The sequence below is a fragment of the Macaca nemestrina genome, chromosome 5 (genome assembly GCF_043159975.1).
Source record: "Macaca nemestrina isolate mMacNem1 chromosome 5, mMacNem.hap1, whole genome shotgun sequence".
Classification (NCBI taxonomy): domain Eukaryota; kingdom Metazoa; phylum Chordata; class Mammalia; order Primates; family Cercopithecidae; genus Macaca; species Macaca nemestrina.
Genome location: NC_092129.1, coordinates 17008068 through 17018439, shown reverse-complemented (window position 1 = coordinate 17018439; position 10372 = coordinate 17008068). Strand labels below are relative to the sequence as shown.

Below are 10372 nucleotides of genomic sequence, written 5' to 3'. Positions count from 1 at the left end.
AATGGTTGCTCAGTGATTATGAGACGCAAAAGTAGATCTGTTTAAATATATGTAGTAGTCATTGCTGAGGTTTATTTACTTAATCTTCATCAATTTGTAACATTAAGGAGGTATAACCTGCAGACTGGGCACGGTGGCTCACGCCAGTAATCCCAGCACTTTGGGAGGCCCAGGCGGGCAGATCACTTGAGGTCAGGAGTTTGAGACCAGCCTGGCCAACATGGCAAACCCCTGTCTCTACAAAAATACAAAAATTAACTGGGTGTGGTGGTGCGCACCTGTAATCCCATCTGATTGGGAGGCTGAGGCAAGAGAATTGCTTGAACCTGGGAGGTGGAGGTTGCAGTGAGCTGACATCACACCACTGCACTCCAGCCTGGGCGACAGAGTGAGAAAGATTCTGTCTCAAAATAAACAAACAAGGCCGGGCGCGGTGGCTCACGCCTGTAATCCCAGCACTTTGGGAGGCCGAGGCGGGCGGATCACAAGGTCAGGAGATCGAGATCACGGTGAAACCCCGTCTCTACTAAAAATACAAAAAATTAGCCGGGCGCGGTTGTGGGCGCCTGTAGTCCCAGCTACTCGGGAGGCTGAGGCAGGAGAATGGCGTGAACCCGGGAGGCGGAGCTTGCAGTGAGCCGAGATCGCGCCACTGCACTCCAGCCTGGGCGACAGAGCGAGACTCCGTCTCAAAAAAAAAAAAATAAAATAAAAAAATAAATAAATAAAAAAAAATAAACAAACAAAAAATCATTTTTACTATACCCGATAACAATGCTTGAAAAACAAAATTATTTCTTTTTTGAAAGATAGAGGGTTTGAGGTCAATCTGATTTTACTGTTATTTTGTAGTAATTAGATCTTCTAGAAGTCCTTTGATGGCAGCTATGATGTCATGCATTTTGGAGTGAGAGGTTAATGACTTCCTGGAAAAACTTAAGGGAAAATGTATGCTTATGAATCTGATTGAGAATTGTTTGCACAGAATTGACTAAGTTGATAAATATAACACAAAAAGTATTATCTGAGTCCTGAAAAAAGACTGTTTGAAGTCAATCTCCTCAAGCGAAAACAATGTGCAAAATAATGTATATGCAGTACTAAATGTATATATAGGTGAAATACATGCATATATATACACATATAGAATACCTTTGGAAGAATCCTCAAGCAATTGGTAACAGGAGTCATTTTCGGGAAGAATGAATAAATGGGGAGTGTCAGGAAACAGTTTCATTATGTGGCATTTTAAATATTGGACCCATGCATTTATTAGCTGGTTAAAAAAGTCTGAAGCGTTTCTGTGGGTACACAGAGGGGCCCATACGGCGTTGTTCTGGATCCCTCTCGTAACTTAAAGGGAAACTTTCACAATGTCCGGAGCCCTTGATGTCCTGCAAACGAAGGAGGAGGATGTCCTTGCAGCAGGAGCCCACTTAGGCGGCACCAATCTTGACTTCCAGATGGAACAGTACATCTGTAAAAGTAAAAGTGATGGCATCTACAACATAAATCTGAAGACGACCTGGGAGAAGCTTCTGCTGACAGCTCACGCCACTGTTGCCATTGAAAATGCTGCAGATGTCAGTGTTATATCCTCCAGGAATACCGGCCAGAGGGCCGTGCTGAAGTTTGCTGCTGCTACTGGAGTCACTCCAATTGTTGGCCGCTTCATTCCTGGAACCTTCACTAACCAGATCCAGGCAGCTTTCTAGAAGCCATGGCTTCTTGTGGTTACTGACCCCAGGGCTGACCACCAGCCTCTCACAGAGGCATCTTATGTTAACTTACCTACCACTGCTCTGTAACACAGATTCTCCTCTGCGCTATGTGGACATTGCCATCCCATGCAACAACAAGGGAGCTCACTCAGTGGATTTGATGCGGTGGATGCCGGCTCAGGAAGTTCTGTGCATGCGTGGCACCATTTCCCGTGAACACCCGTGGGAGGTCATGCCTGATCTCTACTCCTACAGAGATCCTGAAGAGATTAAAAAAGAGCTGGCTGCTGCTGAAGAGGCTCTGACCAAGGAGGAATTTCAGGGTGAATGGACTGCTTCAGCTGCTGAGTTCGCTGCTACGCAGCCTGAGGTTGCAGACTGGTCTGAAGGCGTGCAGGTACCCTCTGTGACTATTCAGCAGTTCCCTACTGAAAACTGGAGTGCTCAGCCTGCCATGGAAGACTGGTCTGAGCTTCCAGTCTCAGGCCATTGAATGGGTAAAAACAACCACTGAATGGTCTTAAGTTGCCCTTGCATGGGCTCTTAAGCAATATAGAAATAAGGTTAATGGAAAATAAATACCAGTTTCTAAAAAAAAAAAAGGCTGAAGCACAAAAAAATCACAAAATATGCATATAGCACATGAATGATTATAAGTATTTATGAAAAATAAAGTTTAAAGAGGGAGAACATTTTTATAGGAAAATAAAAATTTTATTTGAAATGTCGTCTTAAACAATTAAAAACTAATTAAAATTAGTTTAACTTTAGCTACAACAAAGGTTAGCTGATCATTGCAACTGAGCACAACTCCTTCAACTGAACAAAGACTGAATCAAGTAATTTTTCTAACATAATTGGATAAAACCTCCAATCCTAATTTGTGGTTAACTTTAGTGGCAAAACCATAAACAGGATACTTTTGGCATGAATGTTTCCATTTTTCCAAAGCCCTCTCTTAGTCTTTGATACTTAAATCATTCTCCTAGGAAGAAATACAGATTCATTTCACCTTGCTATATTGATTTGGAAGGTTGTCCACAAACCTAAGCAATTGCTCCCTAATGCAATTTCTTAAAAAGGAATGTCTTCACTTGTTGAGGGAGAACATTTACAGCTAGATAATCTGCCCACACTAAGAGACCACAGGTTCAGTAAAGAGTGGATCTGGTCACTAATCCCAGAAATTACTCCCTCATTACTGAGGAAACTTATAAAGAAAATAGAAACAATCTTCAGGCAATGCTACTTCAGAACCAAGTGAGGAGGCCATAGAACTGGGATGTTGCTTAAGTAACATGTCTCAGAAAGTGACAAATACTTGATACCTGTTAATGTGAATTTTTCACATTTTCACCTGGATGCAAATCTGAAAGTTGAAGTTTAAGATCATTTGTGCCCTTAAAGCAACATCTCGTCATTTTGCTTCCTACGAAAAGAGCAGAGCCTTTGTCTCCAGTCAGTCTCCTTTTTTTTTTTTTTTTTAAAGTGTACTGTATTTCTGTCGTTATGTCTTTGGGGAATCACCACTTTGGCTTCCACAATGGTTGAACTAATTTACACCCCCACCAACAGTATATAAGCATTCCTTTTTCTCCACAACCTCACCAGCATCCGTTACTTTTTGATATTTTAATAATAGCCATTCTGACTGGTGTGAGATGGTATGTCACTGTGGTTTTGATTTGCATTTCTCTAATAATCATTGATGTTGAGCTTATTTTCATCTGCTTGTTGGCCACATGTATGTCTTCTCTAGAAAAACTTCTGTTAGTGTCCTTTGCCACTTTCTAATGGTTGTTTGGTTTTTTCTTGTACACTTAAGTTCCTTATAGATACTGTATATTAGACCTTTGTCAGATGCATAGCTTGCAAAACTTTGCTCTCATTCTTTAGGTTGCCTGTTCACTCTGTTGATAGCTTCTTTTGCTATGCAGAAGCTCTTTAGTTTAATTTGATCCCATTTGTCCATTTTTGCTTTTGTTGCAATTGCTTCTCATCATCTTTATCATGAGCTCTTTGTCCATGCCTATGTCCTGAATGGTATTGCCTAGATTGTCTTCCAAGGTTTTTATAGTTTGGGGTTTTACATTTAAATCTTTCATCTATATTGTGTTGATTTTTGTATGTGATGTAAGGAACGGGTCTGGTTTCAATCTTCTGCATATGGCTAGCCAGTTATCCCAGTACAGTTTATTGAAAAAGGAATCCTTTCTCCATTGCTTGTTTTTGTCAGGTTTGTCAAAGATCGAATAGTTGTGGGTATGTGGTCTTGTTTCTGGGTTCTCTAATCTGTTTCATTGGTCTATATGTCTGTTTTTGTACCAGTACCATGCTGTTTTGGTAGTGACACAAACTATACTACTGTAGCCTTGTAGTGTAGTTTGAAGTGGGGTGTTGTGATGTCTCCAGCTTTGTTCTTTTTGCTTAGCCTTGGCTAAAAAATAGCCTCGGCTATTCAGGTTCTTTTTTGGTTCCATATAAATTTCAAAATAGTTTTGTCTAGTTCTGTGAGGAGTCTCAGTGGTAGTTTAATGGGAATAGCATTGAATCTGTGAATTGCTTTGGACAGTACGGCCATTTTAACAATATTGATTCTTCCTTTTCATGAGCATGGAATGTTTTTCCATTTGTTTGTGTCATCTCTGATTTCTTTAAACAGTGGTTTGTAGTTCTCATAGAGATCTTTCACCTCCCTTAATTAGCTGTATTCCTAGGTATTTTATTCTTTTTGTGGCAATTGTGAATGGGAGTTCATTCCTGATTTGGCTGTCAGCTTGACTCTTGTTAGTATACAAGAATGCTAGTGATTTTTGTACATTTATTTTGTATCCTGAAACTTTGTCCAGTGTTAGGGAAGGGCAATGAGTCCCCTGAAATAAAGTTGTAGAGATCAAACGAGAATAAGAAGCAGAAAATGGCTATCTCCCTACTCCCAGTGAAGTTGGAAAGGGAAGGGAAACGACAATTCTGGTCTCTCTAGAAAAGAAGTCAAAGGCAGATTCCAGAATATGCTCAGACCCCAGTCCTTTGGGGGCAGTTGTAATCTCAGAAGTGGCTGACTCAGTAAATCAGAAAAAATACAACCCTAAGAGACCTGAATAGTTTGAAAAGGAGTCATCATGAAAGTATAAGGATGAGATATTGGAAATCACAATCTGGGACCATGTAGATGTGGTGGGAGAAGAGGGGCACCAACTTCAGACTTGATGTGAGAGACAGACCAAACAGCATAAACACGAACACATCCAGTGCATTATAAATGTATTTGCAAGAAAATGTAAATTCTACAAATAAAAAATAAATCCAAAATGCAACCTTGAAAACAATTTTTGATGAATATGTGTTAGAGTTAACATGGTTGATAACAATTCTTATAAATCACAATAGTCCAATTATTGAGATGGGTAAATGACACTTCCCATAAGAATATGAATCACCATTAACAATACATTTTGGTCAAAGTTCTTTGTCTTTTGAGAAACTGTATGCGGCTGTGTTTCAAAAAAAATAAAAATGAAAAAAACTTAGTTCTTCCCAAGTACCTATTTGTCTCTCTGAAATTTCATGCCATATAAACAAAATAACTCGCACTGGCTGTTTAATTTTTCTTCCTCCTCAGACATTATCAGCAATTACCCAAAATAGCTTGAAATAATGAAAAAGATATTGTCTATCCACAAAACCTAATATCTACTTTACTTACAATCTAATATTTCTCTACTTGTTATTTACTATAAGACGAAGCCACAGTATTGTCTAATTACCACAGGTGTTTGACTGACATACAATTATCCCCATCTAGAGACCAGAAAACTGAGGCTTAGAGTACTTAATAACATCCCCAAAGACCCCAGTTACCTAGCTACAAATTCTACAAAATTTACCCCAAAAATCCAAAAATTGTTTTGCTACAAAGTCTACAAAATCTACTTTAAAAATTTACCAAGTCTTTGCACTGTAGCACATTATTCCTTCCTCAGTCATGCTGACCTTTCTCAGGCGAAAATTCTCTTTCACCTCTTAGAAAGCTTCTAAGAAGGGCTGATTTTCTCATGGGCAGATGGTCAGGACGTTGCCACTCTCCCCTTCTCCCAAGAGCTCAAGACAGAAGAATGGACGCAAAGGCTCCAAAGAGAAGAAAGAATCATGGGTATAGATGTGGGCATTATTGTCAACATCGAAAAACTGGATTTCTTCAAAGTCAACATCCAGGAAAATTCCCACATGACGAAGGCTAGGGCTTGCAGGAATTCTCTCCAGGTCGGTGTTAGCATGGATTGCTCCTGCCTCCATGCTAATGATCCAGAAGCCATGCTCAGGGGATAAATCACTGCTGTTTCTGTCAGCCGACTCCTTGCAGACGCCCAGGGACCATGACTTCACCTCTCCCACTGTAACCTCCCAGTAATGTCGGCCGGAGGAGAAGCAGGGAGTACCCAGGACACAGGTCAGCCTAGGATCTTTTGTCAGGTCGTGGTGGATCTTCCCACGCTGAGCGCTTCTTAGATCACTGGAGAAGACAAGGAGGGAGCTGGCAGTGGCTGCATCCAGGGTCACATCTTCCCGAAAACGCTGGAGCTCCTCCCTCACGTGCAGAGTTTGCACCAGTCGGTTGTCATGCTGCTTGGCGATAAGTGCTATGGCTCTCACTTGCCATTCTTCCAAAGGAGGTGCCTTCACCACATCTCGACACAAGGGGCACATCGCTCTAAAATCATGGTTTTCTAGGATCCAATTCTGGATGCAATCAAAGCAGAAAATGTGTGCACAAGAGAGAGAAATGGGACAGGAGAAAAAATCCAGGCAAACTGGACAGGACAACTCTGCTTGCAGGTTTTGGGCCATGGTACTTAAGGGTTACTCCTTAGCCGTGAAGTAGACTGAAATGATCCTTTATTGGCTTCTGGAAGCACTTGGGAGCTCTTCAATACTCTAAATCCAAGATTAAATAACATAAATTAATAAATAAGTTATTGGCATAAATGAATTATATTATGTAATAAATAACAATAAATTTATTAACTAAGAAATTAAGAATAACAAAAATTAAATATTATTTCTGTAGCTTGTGTATGAAAGTGACACTAAATTGCTAGAGAATCACAAGAATGTAGTCATGGTGATAAAAATGATTTCAAAACTCTCCATACTCTAGATAATCACAAGACAGGAATAGGGCAGTGGAAACTGTCTTTTCAGACAGTGCAGCTTACCTAGTCTGAAGACTTCCAGGTGATGTGTTGGTTGCTCTGGCCAAAGTTTCTTCTAGTGGGGGCTGAATTCAAGTGAGTCTTTAATAGAATCTCAGTATAGTCTCCACTCAGTATTTCTTTGTAGATCACCTGCAGTTCAGGAAAAAGAATTTTCATGTCTAAATTCAATCATGAAAATAAAGCCAATTCTACATTAATCGTCACAGAAAAGTGACTCTAAGGAACCCTCAGAATTTCCAGGAAAATTACATGTGAGTAAAGCCAGCAAAATCCACTGCAAAATGAGATGCCCAATCAAGTTTAAGGACAAAGTGTTATTAGATGAAATGCTTTAAAGCACCCTAATAAAACTAATTAAGGCTTGAATTAATGTGAATAAAAATATAATTGTCATAAACTTCTCCAAAAAATCATGCCAATACAAACCAAAAAGATGTTCCAGACAAGGAAGATGCCCTCCAGTTACCCCAACTGCTCCCAAAGCTTGAGAGCCTCTGGTGCTCCCAGAGGACTTCCCACCATGACTGTCATTCTTTGAGTGAGCTGTCTCTGACATGCTGGGCACAGCATATTGGACCTGGCTAGACCCATGACCCAAAGACAGCCTCACAAAGCTAGACAGCACCTTCGAGACGATATGAACAGAGGACTATTCTCCAATAAGAGCTTACACTGAGCAGTAACTAGCAGAACTTCTTACCAAGAACCCACAAATCACACATTCAGTGGTGACGGTAGTAACAGAATGAGGGACAGAAAGAGGAGCAGCATCAACATTACCAGAGAGAGGAAGTGAACACCACTGAGGCCAGCCTGAGTTACTAGAACTGTCCTACATCCCAGAATATAATCTCTAATCTCTTTCCAACAAATACTTATTGAGACCCTTCTGTGCTCTTGGCCTCAACTGGACTCTGGAAACACAAACGTGTGTAATAGACAGGGTATCTGCCCACATAAAACTTTGTCTTCCAAGTCCTGATCAGCATTCCAATCTGATGGTGCCTGGATGGCAGACAGAGATTACCTCTTTCTTAAATTCTGTTATCTTTTTCAATTTAATGGGAAATTTAACATGGTGCTGGAAATCTAATTGTCTAACCCACCTTGGAATGTATCTAAGAAAACAATTTTACAAAAAAAAAAAAAAAAAAATGCTACACTTATTAACAAGTTGTTCATTGCAGTGTTAACTACCATCCCAAATGATCAGGAACAATCGAATTATCTAACAATAATAAAATTATTCAGTTAATTATGACACAACTACTAAAAGTGGTCAAGTGTATGTAAGTAAAAACCCGAAGCAAAGTCCTTTTTTTGTCGTTGTTTTTGTTTTTGTTGAGACAGAGTCTTGCTCTGTCCCCCAGGCTGGGGTGCAGTGGCACGATCTCGGCCCACTGCAAGCTCTGCCTCCCGTGTTCAAGCAATTCTCCTTCCTCGGCCTCCGGCTGAGTTTTGTATTTTTAGTAGAGATGGGGTTTCACCATGTTGGCCAGGCTGGTCTCCTGACCTCGTGATCCACCCACCTCAGCCTCCCAAAGTGCAGGCACGAGCCACGGCGCCCCGCCAAAAACCCAGAATTCTTTAAGAAATATTCTGAAAATAAAAAGAAACTATTTTAAAACAGCAAATCCAGTGTAGTTGAAAACACACAAAAATACAAGTTCACGGCCGGGTGCGGTGGCTCACGCCTGTAATCCCAGCACTTTGGGAGGCCGAGGCGGGCAGATCACGAGGTCAGGAGATCAAGATCATCCTGGCTAACATGGTGGAACCCCGTCTCTACTAAAAAATACAAAAAATTAGCCGGGCGCGGTTGTGGGCGCCTATAGTCCCAGCTACTCGGGAGGCTGAGGCAGGAGAATGGCGTGAACCCGGGAGGCGGAGCTTGCAGTGAGCCGAGATCGCGCCACTTTACTCCAGCCTGGGCGACAGAGCGAGACTCCGTCTCAAGAAAAAAAAAAAAAATACAAGTTCATGCAAAGAGCGACCTGAGGTTCATATGTAAAAATTTAAACGGCAATGTTATAGTTAAAGGTGAAGAAAGTTCCCTGGCACAGGAAAAAACTAGTTTTTTCTCCTCTAAAATAAATAGTTAAAGGTATTCGAAAACACCAGTTTGTAGCCAAAGAGAGAATAGGACATTGGAAATAGCTTAAACAGAAGGCGTAACTTACCTTGACTTGGAGACTTCCAGCAGAAGTCTGAAAGTTCCGAAGCCGGCACCTCTACCTCTACAGACCTCTGCTCCTCTCTGAGTTTCAGCGCCGAGACACCGGCATTTTTATACGGCCTGGAAAACATTCTCCAACCAACCAGAGTCAGAGGCTCCGCCCCAAAGGTTGTACCACCCTAATCTGAGTAAACTCATCAACCCACCCTTCCGTTTATGACGACATTAAAACACGCTTAAAATTTTATAGTAAAACAATTCAAAATTTCTTAATAACTCTCTGAATTAAAGTGAATCTACTGCCATCTGCTCTTGTTTCTAATTTCAGAACTCAGCTTTAAAAAGCAAAATGTGTTGGAGATCAAATACAGAAATTCACTGTGAAACCTAATCACCTCATGGCTAATGTGATTATTGGTGTTCCTATTCCTGATATAATCATGAGTGGACAGGATCTACAACAGTTTTCATGTCCTTTGATTCAACAATTCTACTTTTAGGGGTACTTACTGGACAGGATAAGAAAGATGGCAGCCAGGCAAGGCTATTGTCCTGTAATTATTAATAATTCCATTTTTTACTCTCAAAAGTGTTCTTGGATGAACAGTATATTTTATGGTGTCTGTATTCAGAGCAGAAGGAGCAGTAAAAGTCACAATAGAGGAAAGCTAAGACACAAACTTCAAAAAAGGTATTTGGAGGGTGAATGAAGTCCCATTGCAGAGAGGATCGCTGGAATATACGTTTTCCCCGAGATAACCTGCATTCTAAATAACCTCTCCTTTCTCAGGCTTCCTGTTCTGCAAGGCCGAACACACAGCTTACACAGCTTTTACTTCATTTTTACCTGGTGCTATCTCCATTTCTGTGAGTTAAATACTTGCAGGAGCAGGTCTCAAGCTTTTTTTTTTTTTTTTTTTTTTTTTTTTTTTTTGGTGACACAATCTTGCTCTGTCTCCCAGGTTGGAGTGCAGTGGCTTGATCTTGGCTCACTGCAACCTCCAACTCTCAGGTTCAAGTGATTCTCGTGCCTCAGCCTCCCCAGTAGCTGGGACTGCAGGAGGCCGAGGTGGGCAGATCACATAAGGTTAGGAGCTCAAACTTTTTAAATTGTAATCTCAGGACCCTTTAAACTCTTTTTAAAAATCATTCAGCAAAAATATCCTTTATTTCTTCCATTTTTATTTTTATTTTAATCTCAAGAATCCTTACACTCTCTTTTTTAATTATTCAAAAATATCATTTTTTCTTTCTTTTTA

At 40.6% G+C, this 10372-nt stretch overlaps 1 protein-coding gene and 1 pseudogene across 1 annotated transcript; one reads left to right on the top strand and one right to left on the bottom strand.

Moving 5' to 3' along the window:
* The first annotated feature begins 1373 nt into the window (after nucleotides 1–1373).
* LOC105499729 (small ribosomal subunit protein uS2-like) lies at nucleotides 1374–2245 on the top strand (annotated as a pseudogene).
* A 2728-nt stretch (nucleotides 2246–4973) lies between these two features.
* Nucleotides 4974–9376, bottom strand: LOC105499730 (ret finger protein like 4B). Its single transcript, XM_011772501.2, has 3 exons — nucleotides 9118–9376; nucleotides 6938–7066; nucleotides 4974–6656 (listed from the first exon to the last, which is right to left on the bottom strand). The coding sequence occupies exon 3, from the start codon at nucleotides 6567–6569 to the stop codon at nucleotides 5775–5777; it is 795 nt and encodes a 264-aa protein (XP_011770803.2). The 5' UTR covers nucleotides 6570–6656; nucleotides 6938–7066; nucleotides 9118–9376; the 3' UTR covers nucleotides 4974–5774.
* Between the last annotated feature and the right edge of the window lie 996 nt (nucleotides 9377–10372).

Bases quoted from the DNA above. Each gene is read 5' to 3' on its own strand.
- LOC105499730 (XM_011772501.2), bottom strand. From the start codon at position 6,569: ATGGCCCAAAACCTGCAAGCAGAGTTGTCCTGTCCAGTTTGCCTGGAT.